Consider the following 20,198-nt stretch of genomic DNA (forward strand, 5'->3'; position numbering starts at 1 on the left):
CACTAAGTGAAATGAAGGAAAATGCACAGGGAACCAATAGTGATAGGAAGGAAGCTGGGACTCAGATCAGTGTAGTGGACCAGAAGAAAGAAAGAAACAACCAAACAGAAAAGAAAGGAGAAACAAGAATTCAAAAAAATGAGGAGAGGCTTAGGAACCTCCAGGACATCTTTAAACATCCCAACATCCAAATTATAGGGGTACTAGAAAATGAAGAGGAAGAGCAACAAGTGGAAAACTTATTTGAACAACTAATAAAGGAGAACTTCCCCAATCTGGCAAAGGAAATAGACTTCCAGGAAGTCCTGGAAGCTCAGAGAGCCCCAAAGAAGTTGGACCCAAGAAGGAACACACCAAGGCACATCATAATTACATTAGCCAAGATTAAAATGAAGGAGAGAATTCTAGGAGCAGGAAGAGAGAAGGGGACAGTCACCTACAGAGGAGTTCCCATCAGACTGTCAGCGGATTTCTCAAAAGAGACCTTACAGGCAAGAAGGGGCTGGAAAGAAGTATTCCAAGTCATGAGAGGCAAGGACCTACATCCAAGATTGCTCTATCCAGCAAAGCTTTCATTTAGAATGGAAGGGCAGATAAAGCACTTCTCAGATAAGGTCAAGTTCAAGGATTTCATCATCAACAAGCCCCTACTTTATGAAATGTTAAAGGGACTTATCTAAGAAAAAGAAGATAAAAATACGAACAGTAAAAAGACAGCAAATTCATAGTTATTAACCACCACACCTAAAACAAAAGCAAACTAAGCAAACAACGAACAGGAACAGAACCACAAGAATGGAGATCACATGGAGGGTTAGCAACAGGGGAGTGGGAGGAGGAGAGAGGGGGAAAGGGACAGAGAATAAGTGGCATAGACGGTAGGTGGAAAGTAGACAGGGGGAGAGCAAGAATAGTATGGGAAATGTAGAAGCTAAAGAACTTATGACAGATGGACATGAACTAAAGGGGAGGAATGTGGGTGGGAGGGATTGTGCAGGGTGGAAGGGGAATGAAGGGGGGGAAATGGGACAACTGTAATAGCATAATCAATAAAATATATAAAAAATACAAATAAATACAAGTATATACTGTGCTCATGGATAGGAAGAAATAATATCATTAAAATATCCATACTACTGAAAGCAGTCTAGAGATTCAATGCAATACCTATCAATGGCATTTTTTACAGAACAAGAACAAAAATTTTTAAAATGTATATGGAACCACAAAAGACCTCAAATTGCCACAGCAGTAAAAAAGAATAACAAACTTGGAGATAGCATGCTATCTGATCTCAAACTATACTACAAGGCTAGAGTAATCAAAGTGATATGGTACTGGCATAAAAACAGACACATACAACAATGGAACAGAACAGAGAACCCAGAAATAAACCCATATTTATATGGTCAATAATCTATGACATAGCAGGCAAGAATATCAAATGGGGGAAAATAGTCTATTCAATAAATGGTGTTGGGAAATCTGGACAGGTACATGCAAATAATAAAACTAGATCACCTTCCTATACCATATACAAGAATAAACTAAAAATAAATTGAAGACTATAATGTAAGACCTAAAACCATAAAACTCCTAGAAGAAAACATAGACAATATATTATCTGACATTACTCTTAGTGTTGTTTTTGTTGATATATCTCTTAGGTAAGAGGAAAAGATAAACAAATGGGATTGTATCAAACTAAAAAGTTTTCGCACAGCAAAAGAAACCGTCAACAAAATGAAAAGAGCTTACCAATTAGGAAAACATATTCACCAATGATATATTTGATAAGGGGTTAATATCCAAAATTTATAAAGAACTCATACAACTTGACACCAAAGCAAAATCCAATGTGAAAATGGGCAGAGGACCTGAATAAACATTTCTCCAAAGAGGACATACAGATGGCCAGTAGAAATATGAAAAGATGCTCAATGTCACTAGTCATCAGAGAAAAGCAAATTAAAACAATAATGAGATGCCATCTCATACCCGTCAGGAAGGCCATCATCCATAAATTAACGTCAAGTGCTGGCAAGGATGTGGAGAAAGGGGAACATTTTTGCACTGTTGCTAGGAATGCAGACTGGTGCAGCCACTGTGGAAAGCAGTATGGAAATAGCTCAACAAATTTTAAAATAGATCTTCCTTTTGACCCAGTGATCCCACTTCTGGGAATATATCCAAAGGAACCCAAAACACTAATTGGAAAGAGCAAAAGCACCCCTATGTTAATTGCAGTGTTGTTTACAATAGCCAAGGCATGGGAGCAACCCAACAGCTCATCAATAGATAAGTGGATAAAGAAGAAGTGGTACATATATACAACATAGTATTACTCTCCCATAAAAAAGACTGGAATGAAATCTTACCATTTGTGACAATATGGATAGACGCAGAGGGTAGTTCTGAGTGAGATAAATCAGACAGAGAAAGACAAATACCATATGATTCCACTCATATATAAAATCTAAAAACCAGAGTAAGTGAACAGGCAAAACATAAAGACTCACAGACAGAAAACATTCTGATGGTTGCCCGGTGGGAGGGATGTTGGGGGACTGGGTGAAAAAGGTGAAGGGATTAAGAAGTACAGTTGGTAGTTACATAATAGTCATGGGGGTGTAAAGTACAGCATAAAGAATATAATTAATAACATTGTAATAACTATGGATGGTGCCAGGTGAGTACTAGGCTTATTGGGGGGGGTCATTTTATAAATTATATAAATGTTTACCCACTGCGCTATATATCTGTAACTAATATAAAAATATTGAATGTCAACTGTACTTTAAAAAATCAAAATTAAGAAAAAAGAGTAGGTAGCCAAAATATGCAGGGGGAAAAAGGATTAATAGAGATGTGTTAGGCAGTTAATTAATCAACTCATGTCATTTTTCTGGATTTTGTGATGCTCTCTTACATTTGTAATGTGCTGTAGTTTTCCTTGCATACCTACATTTGTATAATTTAACGTTTTTTTCTCCTTTTAAAGCTTCTCCACCCCCAAATAGGAACAATTCGGGCTCCACAATTAACTGCTGTCTGGGAGACTAACGTGATCAAGCAGCACTGGGTGAGAGGAAAGACCAAGTTCCTGCCGAAAAGAGTTGGAGCTGCCTATGGTGCTGAGGCCACTCTGGGGACCGCACTGGGGGTCTGGGAATGGGGCCAGTTCCCCCCGAGGTCCAGAGAGGTCACTGCCACCCTGAGAGAGAAACCACACTCTCTTCACAGTTTCGGGTAAACATAATAAAAATAACATTTATTGAGTGCTTTGTGTGGACCAAAGAACAGACTTAATTTGAACTGAGTTAACCTCTGATCTTTATTTATTTTTAAAATCCTCACTCAAGGATAAATTTATTAATTTAAGAAAGAATGAGAGAGAGGGAGAGAGGAGAGAAAGAGAGAAAGGAACATTGATGTGAGAGAGAATCACTGATGTGAGAGAGAATCATCTATCAGTTGCCTCCTCTATGCACCCTGACCGGGACTCAGCCTGAAACCAGGTATGTGCCCTGACCAAGGATCAATCCTGTGACATTTCAGTTTACGAGATGACTCTCCAACCAACTAAGCCACACTGGCCAGGGCAATACATATATCTTTAAAGTATCCTCTTCCTCCAGTGATTTTGTGCTGCCCATTGAGGTTTTGTAAGCATCTGCATGCTACCTACCAGACAGCAGAAGGAGGCTCCTTCAGCTCAGGGGCTCTCCAGTTGGACTGCCCATTAGAACCACCTGGAAAGCTTTGACAACATACCAACACACAGGCCCCAGATCAGCTAAATTAGGATCTCTGGGAGTCAGGCCTGGGCATGCGTGAGAGTAAAAGCTCCGGAGTTGAATTTCAAGTCCACTCAGGGTTTGATAGCCACCACCTTAGCCAACGGAGAAACTGTAAATGAAGAAAGCATTGCTATGAAGTAGCAGGAAAAAATATATTCTGGTCTCTGTCCCCAGTTCCTGGCACAGAGCTCCTGAAACCCTCATCATTTCCTAAGTGATAAGAGCACTAGGAGCATCTGTTATTTTAATATTTGGCTTTTGGTTCCTGACACAGAGTTAAAGAATTCCTTAGAATTTCCTGGGTGATAGGAGGGTTTTTTGTTTTAGTGATGTGATTCTGGATGGGCGCTCGGATGGGCTCTAACCAAGCCATGATTAGAGACCTGGAACTGTCAGCCCCACCCCCATCCTCTAGGAAGAGGAGAGGGGCTGAAGATGAACTGAATGACCGATCATGCTTATGAGATGGTGCACGTATCCACAAAAATCCCAAATGTAGGAGGTGGGGGTTCCAGAAGCTTTTCAGAAGATCAGTGAACACGTCTAGGTGTCAGGAGGATGACACCCCCCAACGTCACAGGGACAGGAGCTCCTGTCCTCGGGACCCTCCTGAGCTCTACGTATGTCTTCATCTGGCGGTTCATCTGCATCCTTTATCATGTCTTTTACCCTACAATCAAAGTGGTAAATGTAAGGGCTTCTGAGTTCTTTAAGCTGTTCTAGAAAATACTTACACCCAGGGAGGGGCTCATGAAAACCTGCCATCTGTGGCCAAGTGGAACAGAAGGAAGGGTAATCTGGGGACCTACCACTCAGGATTGGCAGCTGGAGGAGGGGGGCAATCTCGTGGGACTGAGCCCTTAACCTGTGGGGTCTGTACCAAATCCAGTGAGTCAGAATCGGTGTTGGGGAACTCCCTCGTATGTGGTGTGAGAAGTGCTGTGAATGTGAGAGTGGCAGTTTTCCTAGACAATTAATTGCCCAAACAAAATACACAAAAATGGCCATTAGTCACCTTATCACTAAAAAAAATAAAGGCAGTCTTGGTGAACTTTTCCCAAGATAAAAAACAGTAAGAATACTGTTAAGAAGTATATTATAAAACAACACTTCCCATCTGTATACACTTAGTATTTGCAGCACACTTCAGCAACTGTGCCCTTATTTAATTCTTACGTGGCCATGAAGCTGCTGCCCTGCCCTGCCTCTGTAAGGGAGGAAGCAGAGGACAGGCCCATGCCACTGGCTTCTCTGTTAGTGTCTGATGAACTGAATAGAAGTTGAGCAGCAACAAATTTTTTTCCCAAACTTGGTAGCCAATAAAATTCAATGTTCTTTTCAGGGTACTTAAAACATTAAGGGAAGTCCCTCAAAAAGTCCCTTCAGGTAGGGCAAATGCACGCTGCCTACTTGATTTGAAACCTTGGCTTTTATATAACTTTCTGAGAAATGAAGAAGACAAGCAGGAGATAAAAAAGAAAGTGGAAGCCCGGGCTGGTGTGGCTCAGTGCACTGAGCACCAGCCTTGGAACCAAATGGTCTCCAGTTCCATGCCCTGTCAGGGCATAGGCCTGGGTTGTGGGCTGGGTCTCCAGTTGGGAGCATTTGAGAAGCAACCAGTCAATATTTCTCTCCCTCTATCTTGCCCTCCCTTCCTCTGTCTCTAAAAACAAAAGAAAGAGAAAGAGAGAGACAGAGACAGAGAGAGACAGAGACAGGGAGGGAGGGAAGGAGGGAGGAAGGAGAGAGATGGAGGTAAGAATCCAGGGCTCTCAAATTCTTTCCCAAGCATAGCAACACCTAAGAAGGAATTAACTTGACTATGAAATGAACCCCCAATGCCAAGCTGTTTTGAGATTTGACTCCAAAGCCACATTTCTGAAAAATTTTCAAATGGATGAATCAATCACATGACTATTTGAATCTCCCATCAGGGAGATTTTATTCTAGGTGTTTTTCAGATTCACAGCCCATCATTGGAAACATCACATAAATGTTTTAGACTGTTGTCAATTTGGGAATGCTTCTCTCACATTTCATTTATGTAAGATTGATTATGGACATATTTGCTGTTAATAGTAAAACTATAGGTATGTGCCCTTCAAACAAAAAAAATTCTGGGGGAAAAAATCTCGTTTCCAGAAATCACTTGCTGGTTTTCAGACCGACTGCCAATGGGCAGTTGAAGAGGAGGGAGCAGGGGTCCTGGGGCAGCTGTGCTTCTCCGTAAAAACCAACCCAGGGCTCTTGGACACATCTTCCCAAAAACTGTCGCTTCAGTGTAAGTCCAGACATTCCACAAGGAGGGGAGGGAGGAAGGGTGGCTACATGGTCCGTGTTGTTTAATCATTACAGTTCATTAAGGGATTATACGCCGCCAAATTACGCCTAAAAATACAAAGGCCAGCTGTGCCTGCTTGGTTCCAAGCATGTGATGAGCCAGCAAACAAGGAGAGAGGGCCAAAAGTACTCAAGTTGACTTAGTGAAATAAACTGGGCTACAAAACACCATCAACTGAGGTAGTAGTGACACCCCCATCAAGAACCAGGTCAGGGGAAGCCCTGCCCCATCACTACTTTGCCTTCACCTCCCCTACCCGCTCCCCCCACCCACACTCAGTCTCCTTCCTCTCAGGCTGGTCTAGGGCTGTGAGCACTGAAGTCTCCATGGCAAAAGGACACAGTCTGGAGGGATGAACAGGGAAAATGGATGCCCTTGTCTCCCCCTTTTAAGGGCTCTGCACCTCAGCCAATTGATTCAGAAGGGCTGCATTCCTGCAGAAAATTTTCTCTTTAGAAGTTTGTGTGAATGTGTGACTTGAGAGGCCACTCTGTAAGCCACCAACGGGACAGGGAAGTGAGAACAAAGACTGGATATTGTTGCTCAGCATTCTTCCCTCCTTGCCTCCTGTCCTCAGAGCCATACGTCCCTCACCAGCTTGCCAGCCCCAGCACACACTTTGAGAAACAGAGTCTCTTGTGAGAGGAGCATGAACTCATGGAAAGAGCATCCTCATCTTTGTGGCCAGAAAAACTGTGGCTTACATGGCAGGGCTCTGGCTTTACCAGCTGGGTGACTTTGAACAACTCAAGTCCATCTCTGAGTTTCAGTAACCTCATCTCCAAAATGGTGACATTAAGTACCTACTTTATTTGGTGGTTTGGAAGACAATTAGATACAGATTACGAGGCACCTCTCATAGTATCTGGTACCTTCAAGAGGGTGTTCAATTAATGTTAATCACCTCCCCCTGCCCCATTTAGCATAACACACTTCACAATCCAAAACACATGACAATAGTTTTTGCCCCTTTGCCACCACCCCCTACATTTCTCACAAGGTGAAGAATAGCTGCAGGTCCCACCTGGTAGACAGCCCTGGAGCAACACCATGGTTTCAGCATCAGCTACAGGACCCGAAGGCTCTCCCCTCAGCAGCAGGTCCTCAGCGCCCGGCAAGCAGGTCCCACACCAGCTGGTCCCAGCTACAGAGCAGGTCCTCCGTGCCAAGCAACCCTGCAGCCCTGCAAGCTCTAAGCCCTGCCTTTACCCTCTGGTCCTGGGCCCCACATACAGAGCTGGGTTCTTTTAGTAATGCAAAGTTCAAATGTCACTAGATTTAATCAGGCAAGGAAAAATGCAGTCAAAATAACTTCGTTTCCTCTTGTTCCACTCTCCTCTCCCCTACCTTCCCTTACCATCACCCCCACCAACCTTCAGGGACTGTTTTCCCACGAGGACTACCAAATGGCTCCTGATTGAAAATGTTTTCTCCCTGTCTCTGGCAACTCTCCAGGGATGAGGTGAAAACAAGGCTCACCCTGCAGACAACTGCCCATCCCTCCTTCTCCGGGACACTGAGCTGGCTTTGGGGGCAGAATGGAGGGAAGAGCATGGACCCAGAGTCATCCCAGTTTCCCTAGTTCTGGGAGTTCGTCCAGGGTGAGAAGCAGAGGGGAGAGAGCAGCAGCCTCACTGCCAACATTCCCAAGGCATTCCATCTTCTCCCTTAACTCTTTCCAACTCAGAAAACCAGAGTGTCTGCATGGCAAAGCAAAAAGGCCCATCTTACATCAGCCCTGGAGAAACTGCTCTTTCTGTGGCCAATTTGCAAAAACCCAGGCATTTTCTTTGGAAATTTTCCAAGTGGAAGTTAGGATTAAAAGGGCTGTGAGAAAGCTTACCTGATGATTTGATATCAATATCCTCAACTTGGGAGGAAAACAGATAAAGGAGGTAAAGGCAAAATAGCCCATATTTCCCCACCATGGGGCATTTCCTCCATAGCTCTAGGAGAGCTTTGAGTTCCTGAGAAGCATGAGACCTAATTAGGCTGTTCTACATTATATCAATATACTGGATCAGCCCTATTCGAATCACAACCCAAAGAAATCCACCAGCTGAACGTGGTACAACAATTTGAGATGTCAACTCAGTTGTTTTGAGTTTGATTACTTTAAACAATGTTTCATAAGGGCATGTGCATCCTAATTTAATAGATTCCAGAGCAAGAAAGAAAGGCAATGGGTTGGAGAGGTTCAGTCACAACATTACCTGGACAATTCAGAGAAGGGGTGTGTTTAGTCTCAATAGTATCTTGGTTGGATACCCCTGAAAAACCATGGTAGTTACTGAGAGATATTTGCCTTGTGCACATTCTTCCTATTCCTCCCTCTGTCCCTTCCTTGCTTCCTTCGTTCATATTTCTTCAACTTAAACATGTAATATCATCAAAATGGAAGTAGAGCCCTGGCTGACATAGCTCAGTGAATGGAGCATGGGCCTGTGAACCAAAGGGTCGCTGGTTCGATTCCCAATCAGGGCACACGTCTGGGTTGCAGGCCAGGTCCCCAGTAGCGGGTGCGTGAGAGACAACCACACATTGATGTTTCTCTCCCTTTCTCCTTCCCTTCTAAAAAATAAATAAAAAAGAAAAAAATAGAAGTAGAGCAAGCACATACTCACTACCCTGAAGTCAGGCATAACTGAGTTTAAATTTGGCCCTACCACCTACTGTGTGAACTTAGACAAAGGAATCACAGCAACCTCATAGTGTTCTTGAGGGGATTAAATGAGACAATAAACAAAGTGGATTACACAGGGCGTGGCATGTATCTAATTTTATTTATTTTTTGGAGCACTTTCAATGACCAGGTAATTCAGAGGTATTACTGGCCGCTGATAACAGGGAGGTCTTGGAGATTATTTCAAAATTTGTGTTTCTTGAAATCACCTTTTCTTAGTCCCCTTTCTCCTTCTGCTATGGATTTATACATTAATTAATTTAATAAATATGGGAAGGCCACTTTCCTTTAAACTCTCCTTTGATGAATTTTATCATTTTTCCATGAGTTATTACTCTGGGGTAAAGCATTCTGCATGACTTCATTCCTGTGTGTTCTTCCTTTATTTCCACACACGCTGTAATAAAAGTGGGGGAGGGGTACTAGGGAATCTTGCCTTTAACACCCCATTAGCAGAGATGATTTTATCTAAGAAAGGAAGAATGGAAGAAAGGGTAACAAAGAAATGAAAGAGGGAAAGAAGCTAAATTAAAAAACAAGCGGTATGTGGAAAATGATCGTCCCATTAACATTACCTAACCACATTGGTATTTTCAAGGAAAACAAAGACCAGCCATATCTAGTTAGTTTTGCCTGTGTCCCTGAACCCAGGCTCTTCACCCTCCGGGGATGTGAGCTGTGAACACAGCTCTTATCCAAAGCCTGTAATTATGGAGTAGATATGGACAGTTTTAAAGGTATTGTTTACTCTCTGATTAAATAATGTGACTTTAAATTTTTTGAGTTAAATATAGATTTAACTTATGGTCTGGGAACCTTTTAAGTCTAAAGTTGCCATTATAAGCCTTAAAAAATGTCTGGATACCAACACATTAATTCCTGAGAAGGGCGAGACCTAATTAGATTGTTCTGAAATCTTCACCACTCATGGGGACAGGGACATTCCCTCATGGGGTCAGGGACATCCTCCTTGGAGCCCGCAGTCTGAGCCCGGTGACACCAGCAGACATCTTTCAGCCCTCGGAAGCACAGGGGACAGGAACAGGGCACGCCCCTGTGTTGGTGGAGGATGCTAGCCGGTCTCTTCAGTCATATCTGATTCTGCCACAGATTCTATGCTGCTAATTCAGACTTTAAAAAAATTTAAAAGATTTTATGTATTTTTTTAGAGATGGGGGAAGGGAGTGACAGAGGCAGAGAAATAAATATTGATTGCCTCTTGTATGCATTCAATCTGGGGACAGAACTTGCAACCCAGGCATGTCCCCTAACCAGGAATTGAACAGGTAGCCTTTCACTTTGCAGGATGACACCCAACCCACTGAGCCACACTGGTCAGGGTACTAATTCACTTTCAAAGGGCAGCTGCCACAGTGGAATCGGAGAGGCTGTGTGTGCAAATAGTATGATACCATTGACCATGATGTCCTTGCTTTGCCCCACTTAATCCTCACCTGGAGGCCATTGACTCCAGAGGGAAACATCAATCGCCACCCTGTTTTCATCCCCACACTTCTGTGTTTTCTGTCCTTGCTCCCAGACCTAGCTCGCTGTTTTTGTAAAGATGGAGCTATGTAGTAAATTTTTAAAGCCACAGATGCCTTTGCCTGATTCTAGGGATGCTTTCAGCCCTAATTGCCACGTGGAGAAGAACTCAGAAAAACTCTAACTTGCAAATAATGCATAGAGAAATTATGAACAAAATTTGCATAAACCCGAAGACACAGAAAATTGCACACACATGGAGAAGTATATATATATATAGCAACTAAAGAAATATATTCAGAAATGCATTGAAGGTAACTCATCCTAATTATTTGGTGATTATTTATTGTCATTTTTTTGAAAATGGCAGCCCTAAGATTAACTGGAGAACTCCTATACTCTAGGTCAGGTCAAAGTCAGCTACTGGGAGGCACAAATACTATGTCTAAAAAAATTCTCTTAGATGGGTTTTGTTATCTTTTCTGACAGAATATGAAGGTAAAGGGCAGCTTCTCCAACATCAAAGCCCAGTCCAGCTAAGGCCCCAAATACCAAGACATTTCAACTTAAATTAAGGCCATGATAAGCCACATCTGTTCTCTTGGAAGAACTAAAGAGGATCAATAGGCAAGTGACTCCGAGAAGATGCTGGAAAAGAAATAAATCCCCAACAGTAAGGGGAAGGCAGGGATGTTGTCAGAAACAGTTATGAGCCACACTTTCAGGCTTTGTAGAGAACAGGCTCCTTTTGGGTTTTGTGTACAGGGGACCCTTCCGCAGCACATATGGACCTTTTCAGCTCTTCGCTGCAAATTCTCATTTTAGTTCTACATTCTCTTCCTGACTTCCAACACAGGGCTCAAACATAGGTTTAAATCTATTGCACATTTTGTTTCTACAATTCACTGAATGCTTTTGTCACTGAATCCCCACATGTAACCAAAATGCTGGTCTGGGGCAGAGTGGGATGTGTGTTTGTTAAGCGAAGGTAGCCCATAGCTCTTCACTAGTGTTCTCTAAAAGCAAAACACTTTATTGAGATATAAATTATGTACAGAACACTTTATACACTTAAAGTGTACAATTCAAAAGCTTTTTCATTATATTCACAGGGTTGTGCAACCATTTCCACAATCTAAATTTAGGACATTTTCAACACCCCAAAAAAGAAACTGTATATCCATTAGCTGGCACCACCACCCCCAATTTTCCTCCCTCCCCTACTTTCACAGACACTGGCAACCACTAATTTATTTTCTGTCTCTATAGATTTGCTTATTCTGGACATTTATATAAATGTGATTTTGGGGACTGGCTTCTTTCCCTAAGCATAATGTGTTGGACATTCATTCAGGTCACGGTAAGTATCAGCACTTCACTCCTTTTCCTTGCTGTGTAAAAGCCCATTGGACGGATAGACTGCACTTTGTTTACCCGTTCATTCAGTGGTAGGCATTTGGGTGTCCCCACTTTAGGGGCTACTATCAATAATGTTACTATGGGTATTCACACACAAGTTTTGGGGTGGATATACATGTTTCATTTCTCTTGGGTTGACACCTAGAAGTGGCAATGCTGGGTCATATGGTAACTATGGTTAAGCTTTTGAGGAACCGCTCAGCTGTCTTCCCCAGTGGCTGCACCATTGTACATCTCTACCATTAATATATGAGGGGTTTGATTTCTCCACGTCCTTCCCAACCTTGTTCCTGCCTGTCTTTTTTGATAGTTGCTGGCTATCAACCACTAGCCAGCCTAGTGGATATGAAGTGGTAGCATTTCTGCATTCCTAAATGAATCCTATGACATAGCCGTTGGGCAGGGTAGGATGCAGGGAGCAAGCAGAAAGCACTGGCTGTAGGTGCTGGTCTGCTGCCCCTGACTTGGCCCCAAGCAGGCTGCAGCGGATGGACCCTGGGGAAACAGGCAGAGAGCACACAAGAGCCCAGCGATTTATCTTCCTTTATCAACAGCTCTCCTCCACCCACTCCTCCTTCCGCTCCTGACACTCTCATGCCCACCATCTGGGGCAGAAGTCTAAACAACGTTGGAAGTTCCCATTTGTCCCTGTATAATCCCAGTGCCAGCTCTTTGGGGAAAGGCTATTTAGAAATAGCGCTTGTATGGTGACATGAGTAGGCAATGTGTAATAACCAAACCCAAACGATCTTTTGAAATCCTGAGGCACTTCAAAATGGCCCATTAACATATTTAATCCCATATTTGGGTCTGGAAAATGTCCCAGCTCCGACAAAGAGTCATCATTGCGTCATCATGCCTCAGACTGAGAACCTGAGAGACCCATTTACACAAATGTGAGGGAGCGGACTCTGTTCATTTGGAGAAAGGAGAATAATTTTTGAAAAATGCCTGTCTGTGTATATAAAAGTATTTTGGGTCCTTGGGAAAAATAGATGGAGGGAGGCAGGAGCTGCCCTCTGGTTTAAGTGCTCCAGAGTTGCATGCCAAGAGCTATGTTTAGAAATATTTTCCCCGAGCTTCACAAACTGTTATCCAAGTGGTCCTACAGCCATAAAGTGATGTCATCCTATCAACTACCCCGGTCACAGAAGTCAGTTCTCATATACATGCCAGACCCCGGCAAAATCAGGGCTGTCTGAACTAGACGCACTCAGGCCCTGAATGAGAAACCCAATGCCCCAGCTCCTCTTTTCTTAATCTCCTGGTATTTGGTTTCCATGGAACTCAGGGGCCAAGGATGATTTTTGAGCATACCTTTGACAACATGTGTTTGTGTGACCACTGCCTTACGTGAAAACATGCAAGTCTTGTTTTATTGTTTTAAGATTTTATTTACTTATTTTTAAAGAAGGGGGAAGGGAGGAAGAGAGAGAGAAAAACATCAATGTGTGGTTGCCTCTTGTGCACCCCCCACAGCGGGGGGGGCCTGGCCCCACGACACAGGCATGTGTCCTGACTGGGAATCGAACTGCCAACCCCTTCGTTTGCAGGCCAGCACTCAATCCACTGAGCCATATCAACCAAGGCAAGTCTTGTTTTATTTAGGAGATACATACACATGGAATTTGCCATCAGGAGTCAGGTTGTGACATAGGAGTCCTATCCGCAACAAAGGAGAATCCGCCTGCTTGAGAAGGGGTCTCCACCGAGAAGGGCAAGAGCTGAAGAACCAACCCCTTCCCCGAGGAGAGGATGAAGATGAGTTAATTTCCAGAGGAGAGCTGCTGAGAGATAATTAACACTCTCTCTCCAAGTGGGAACCTAGAAGCCCTTGCAAAATTTGTGTCTAGAAACTGTGAAGTTAACATTTCTCTTCCAACATAAAGGCAGGCAAGTGGAATTTACAACAGGTAAATAGTGATAAAAGCTCACTTAGTTTTTAGCCGGAGCTTAAATTCCATTTAACCCTTGACTCAAATGCTGGTACAGTAAGTCCTCTTAACATCTTTCATAGGTTCTGTGACCTTAAAAAATGACATAATGAAACCAATTTTACCAGTGGCTAATTAACATAAATAAGAGCTCATCAACATTATATCGAAATGACATTTATCTAAACCATGTTATTTGAGGACCTTCTGTAGTATGCTGCTTATAATATATTAGAGGTTTTTCCTTTTTAAGAAAGTGTTATTCATTTTTAGTAAAGTCTCTTTCCTCTGTAAAATTCCTCCGTCTAATTTAACAATCTCACTTTATTTTTATCCCTAGTGTCTTGAACTTAACAGGAATGTCATGAGGACTGAATGAACAAAAATATGCACACTTTTTTATTTTTATCCCTAGTATCTTGAACTTAATAGGAATGTCATGAGGACTGAATGAATGAAAAAATGCATTTCTTATAAACGTGGAGGCTGTGACTTTCCCTGCTGCCGCTGTGTGACACACCTTCAGAACATCTGCCCTGGAGTAGCTCAAACTCCCTAACAGGAGGGGCTGTTCTTCGTGTTTTGGCTTCTGAAAGAGCCTGCATACTAGCATTAGCCCTGCATCCCCTTTCTTATTCAGTAATGAACACCTGACATACCATGACAATGACAATGCGGGGGGGGGGGGCGTTGATAAATGGGAATGGAATGGCTTTGCTAATGTAGGTGGGGTCAGTGTAGCTTCTGTGGGTCAGATGCACTTTTGGTGAGCTAATGACTTTGGGAAGCCATTTTCTGGGCTACATTTTTGTCTCTATTTCTCAGAATGCTTGTCTCAAGGGGAAAAAGGACACAGACCTGTAACAGCTGTCCGGCCATCCAAAGAATTCAGCTAGGAGACTGCCATCACGTTGACCCACCTCAGTGCTCTGCATCCTTAGCATCACCAAGTCCAAGGGTAGAGACTCTGGCAAGCCCACAGTTATGCCTGGTTCTAAAGACTGTATTCCAACATGGCTGTGGCAAAAAATCTATTTCATTCTAGTCGGTCACATTTTGTGAACTTAACAAAAGTCCTTTCCCGAAGCAATACCCATAGCAACAATGACAGAAACACCCCAAACACCCGAAACAACAACAAAAAAAAACAAGCATGAGTTCTCTACATTGAGTTGGTCAATGAATGGGGATTGGAGTAGCCAATGAATCGCCACCACAAATTTGTATTACAAATATAGTGCTATTTTAAGATAATCTTATTAAGTTTTTGAGCTATCTAGGCGACCACAGAAGAATTTAATACTATACTTTCTCATTAAGGTATCTAATAAATAAAAATATTTATCTGGAGTGCTGCTCTTTGGAACCATTTAAATCATAGGTAGTGTGGTCTGTTTGTACCCAGGGCCGACCAAGAGTAGTAGGCATAAGTTAGGATTTAGCAACAGAGCTGGGAAAGCCAGGAACAATGTTGGGGCTAGAGATCTAGGCAAATTACAATTAGGAAATCAAGACAGTAATCACGGACATCCAGAGTCATCCAGAATTTCAAGGTGAATAACAAGTTCAAAGCAGGTAAGCAAAATATCTGTGAATAATGAATCCAGAGCTCAGGTCGACCAGGAGGCCAGAAACTATGTGGTTTGAGAGCAAATACAATCAAAGATACGCAACAAAGCAAGCCATGGTGGTCACAGATGGCCGAAGGGATACAAAGCAGGCTGGACCCTGCTCTGTCTGCCAGGAGATTTTATATCCTCCCTGTTAGGGCAGCAGTCAAACTGCCAGTGGGGCACAAGTGACCTGCAGGTGGAAGCAGGTAAGTGGGGAAGGCTGCAGGGCAAACGTCCAGGGGAAGAGAAAGTAAGGTTCTTCCAGGTTGCCTTCACCAGCCATCTGAAATCCCCTCCACAGTCAAGCACCGCAGGTGTGACAGTGGCCCCATAGGATTATAAGGGAGCCAAAAATGTTCTATTTCCTAGTGATATCACAGCTGTTGTAATGCTGTTACAATGTGCTTGTGTTTTAAGCTGCTATGACAAGAGTCGAAAGTTTAAAAGTGTTAAAAATACATAAAGTTAAAAGTTACACTATGCTTGGATTGAGCGCGGGCCTGTGAACCACAGGATCGCGGTTCAATTCCCAGTCAGGGCACATGCCTGGGTTGCAGGCCGGTTCCCAGCAGGGAACACACAAAAGGCAACCATACATTGATGTTTCTCTCCTCTCCTTCCCTTCCCCTCTAAGGATAAATAAATAAAATTCTTAAAAAAAAGTTACAGTATGCTAAGGTTAATTTGCTAATAAAGAAAAAATATTTTTAAAGGAATTTAGCACAGCCTGACTGTGCAGTGTTTCTAAGGCTACAGTAGTATACAGTAACGTCACTCACAGGGCACTCACGGACCCACCCAGGACAACTTCCAACCCTGCACACTCTGTTCACAGAAGTCCCCTCTGTAGGAGTACTATTTTTATCTTTTATACTGTACCTTGTCTGTTTAGATACGCAGATGTTTGCTGTGTGTTACAACTGCCTGTGGTATTCGGCCCAGTGACATGCTGCACAGGCTCACAGTCTAGGAGTGACAGGCTCCACCTGACAGCCAGGGTGAGCAGAGAGCCGTACACCGTCTAGGTGTGTGTAAGTGCACTCCATCACATTCCCACAAGTTGTCTAACGGCGCGACTGAGTAATGGCACAGTTTTCAGAAGTACCCCTGTCGTTAAGTCATGCATGACTGTGTTTGGATCTCCTCCATGTCCCACCAATTTCTGTTGGAGACTGAGCAGCCCATACAAGTGAAACATTCACTTAACCCAAGGCTTCGTGCGTCACTGGTTTTGCAAGAGGTCCTTGTCCCCAACTGGCAGACCCCAAATTGGAGAGGCAGGAGGGCCAGGGAAATAGCCCATGGAAAGAAATTAAACTCCCTTTAATAATTTAAGAGAAAAAAAATGTAATTACACCCATCTAGGCTATGAAGGCATCTGAAAATCTATAAGGAAAACCAGCTTAGAGTTTATTATTTGATGTGTCATAAAAATAGAATATCGTTATTTTTTTAACTTTTTAAAAAAAGTCTCTGTGTGGTGTACTTTGAGGTAAATTTCCACTAGAGGAGAAGGAAACTGGATCAGGGTGTTGGTTATTCCCCCCTCATGCGGAAACAAAGGTGATGATTTAAGATTCTCCTTCCTGGAGCCGCTTAGGAGCTAAGTGCCTTCTGTTAGTGTCTCTTAATAAACCCGGGACAGTGGCTTCATTGTGGCACAGCTGGGACCAGACTTCTCGTTAATTAAGCACCAGCAAAGGGCAGGTCTGCGATCGCCTTCCTGAGTTGGGCCACAATTAAGCAGCCCGAGGCACTCTCTTAAGGGAGTACCCCCCCTCTCCAAAACTCAGGATGGACTTCAAAATGTGCAAGCCAGAGCAGCCCTCATGGTAGGGGTTTCAGGAAATTGTGTCTTTATAGCTCAGACCTAGGTCAACTACCCTCTGCACATCCTGTGTGACACACAGAAGCACTCACTGTCAGGTTTCATACCCCACCGCCCTCTGCATTTCAGACACCATTTTAAAATTTCGATAACATAAAACTAACCATCTGACCACCTCTAAGTGGTATTACGTACATTCACAGCATTGTGCAACTGCCACCACCATTTTCAGAAGGCGAGGCTGAAATCCCGTACCCATTACGGTTCCTCACGTGAGTGGAGGCACATGGTGTTCACCCTTTTGCGACTGGCTTAGTTCACCAACATAATGTCCTAAAGGTTCCTCTACATCAGAGAAAGTGTCAGATTTGCTTCTTTTATAAGGCTGACGTCCACCATATGTGTATGTCCCATTTCATTTGTCCTTCTATCCATTGATGGGCCCTGGGTTGTTTCCATCCTTTGGCCCTTGTGAGTAAGGCTGCTATGAACGTGGACATACATAACTGTTCATGTCTCTGCTTCCATTGCTTTTGCGTGTATACCCAGAACTGGAATTGCTGGATCACACAATGATTCTATATTTGATTTTCTGAGGAAATGCTGTAACATTAGACACTAATCTTTCCACCTGCTGCTTCTGCCCTGTTCAGTCCCTGGGTCTATCCTGAGGAGGGCTGGCTCTCTTCTCACAGACAGCCACACAGCACTCATATTTAGCATCTGTTTGCCCCAGTGAGTTAGCAGTGAGTCCTGCTCGGTGGTCCTGGGTGAATCAGTGCTCACCGGCAGGCGTGAGCCTCAGCTGGCCCTGCATTCACTACATCTCCTCAATCTGCATTCTCATTCCCAGGCCAGAACTGAAGTCCAGCTCTGACCTCCAACTCCCACAGTTGGGGCCAAGGCATCCTGTATGGCCCTCACACCTCCCTCCTCTTAGACATTCAGCAGTGACCACTCTGTTTGGTGGGACCATGGGCCCTTGCTGGTAAGGCAGGCTGAGGGCCAGGTGCAGGGAAAGAGGTTAGGCATGGGTGGTGCTACTGAGCAAATTATGTTGGCTTTGCCCCCATTCAAATTATCCTGAACATTGGTTAGTGGGTGTGAGTCAAGGTCAGGAACCAGGGCATGGAAAGCCACCAGAGAGGGATTAGGGTCCCTTCTGCTCTAAAGGAGGGCTCCCTACTAGAACCAAGTTTAGCAAGAGTAGAGCAGGGTGCTGGGACCACAGCCCTGGCAGCTCCAGCCTCCACGGGAAAGCAGCAGCAGAGTCAAAGGCACTAGCCGACTGGTTCAGCCTGAGTTTAGGAAGAAACAAACACACCTGGGGACATGCAGGTCCTTGGCACATCTTCAGCCACTGGATACCAGGCTTCTGAACCAACAGACTCTGCCTCCTGGAAGTCCTTCAGACTTGATCAGAGCACATTTAGGAATGAGTGTTGGTAGTTTTCACACCAGTAGCTGCACAGGACTAGCAAGGAGGGGTCTGATGACTGCCGCTGGCTCTAAATGAAGCCCCACCCCCACGTGCCCAATGAGGAGAGCGAAACCACCTGTGGCCTTTGGTGTCTCCATTACTTTGATGGCGAGTTTGCAGAGCCTGCTGGGGCCCTGCACTAAGGACCACCAGCTCCCTTTGCCAGGTATCAGCATTTCAGCTGAGTTAACAACCCTCCCCTACCTGGCCCAACCTTTCCCGTGGAGCAATGATTGTCAACACCAGCTGCCTGTTAGAGACACCTGGGAATCTTTTACAAAATACTTTCAGCTGGGCACCAACTCTAGCGACTAAATTTTGTCTGTCTGGGGGAGGGAGTTGGTATTACTATTTTTAAAAAGCAGCCTAGGGCTTCTAATGTGCAGCCAAGGAGAGAACCACTGCCATTGGCTAGCACGGGGGCCACTGTGCTACGGACAAGCTCCTTTAACTCATGGCGTCCGCTAGGAGACGAGGTCAGTGGTTCACACTTGTCAGCCTGCATTAGAGTCGCTTGGAGAGCGTGTGAAAATACACATCTCCAGGCCTCACCCACAGTCTTTGGCTGAGTGGATCTGCCCTAAGGCCCTGGTATAAAGCCACTTGCATTTCTCATGTGTCCTTAGCGGAGGCTGAAATTCAGGCCAAGGGGTTCACACTTTGAGAACCCCTAATCTAGGCCCATGATGCCCCTTACTTTCTGGATGTAGGGTAGCTGACAAACAGATGTAAGAAATAGTGTTGCTCACTGTAGTTACTGTTTACAGTTTCATCCTTGACACTGACACTCTCTTCTTTTAAAGAGCTGCCATTCACCTCCAAGTATCATGGAAGAAACACCCCAGCAGGCGGCCGGCCCTTCGTAGGGGCGAATGAACCAACCACCCCTTCTCCGCATGCAGAGCGGAAAATCAGCACTTGAGGACCTTCCACCCAACTCTTCCTTGCCCCCTCCCCTGAAAAATAATTAAGCGTTAAAAGAAACATTTTGTTGAATCAATTTTTTTTTTCCCACCAAGAGGGCGCACTTACTGACTTGAACAGCCTGAATGTTCAGCAACACACATTTACTTCTGAGTTAAAATGGTTCCTTATGATGAGATACTTCAGTGCCTGAGTTCCCCAAAGGCAGGAATGAAGCAGCCACCCTGAGACCCTGAATCACTCACGCCTTTGTCCCCGTGGCCCAGAGGCCAGAACATTCAGAGGTTACAATGTGCCTTCAACAAAGAGCGTTTAGACTCTGGTTTTAGAAATCAGTGACTCATCTTTGGGTTATTTTCTTGTCTATCTCCCTTCCCTCTCCCCTCTTCCCCACCACCAGGAAACTGCAGGCAACACACGTTCTCTTCTTTATCTCAATGCACAAAACCCACAAATATTGCTGATCTCAGAACCTGACTTCCTGTTATTAAGGAAGACATGCTACAATTTAAGGGAGCAAGATTTCTAAGCAAAGCAGAAAGTGCAATGATTTCAGAGTTTGCTTCCCACCTATGATTAACTAGGTCACAGCTGTAGAGGAAGAGAAAAAACAAATTTAACTCCGTCCAAGGCAGGAGCACTTGACATCGTCTGTGGCCAAAACACAAACACTCAAAACTTCTTTTTTAAA

The 20,198-nt window shown here is 44.0% G+C and overlaps 1 protein-coding gene across 3 annotated transcripts in view; it reads right to left on the minus strand.

Moving 5' to 3' along the window:
• FRMD4A (FERM domain containing 4A) overlaps nt 1–7,256 on the minus strand; it is a 283,383-nt gene extending 276,127 nt beyond the window's left edge. The window contains exon 1 of one of the 3 annotated variants that reach the window (XM_037060727.1): nt 7,166–7,252. In XM_037060727.1, coding sequence (XP_036916622.1) covers nt 7,166–7,204 — 39 coding nt within the window. In that variant the 5' untranslated portion in view covers nt 7,205–7,252. Of the gene's footprint in view, nt 1–7,165 lie in introns of all 3 variants that reach the window. The other 2 variants (XM_037060730.1, XM_037060728.1) reach the window with 2 other exon arrangements.
• Between the last annotated feature and the right edge of the window lie 12,942 nt (nt 7,257–20,198).

Source organism: Sturnira hondurensis, unplaced genomic scaffold, assembly GCF_014824575.4.
Source record: "Sturnira hondurensis isolate 20B ecotype Veracruz unplaced genomic scaffold, ASM1482457v3 Scaffold0012488, whole genome shotgun sequence".
NCBI lineage: Eukaryota > Metazoa > Chordata > Mammalia > Chiroptera > Phyllostomidae > Sturnira > Sturnira hondurensis.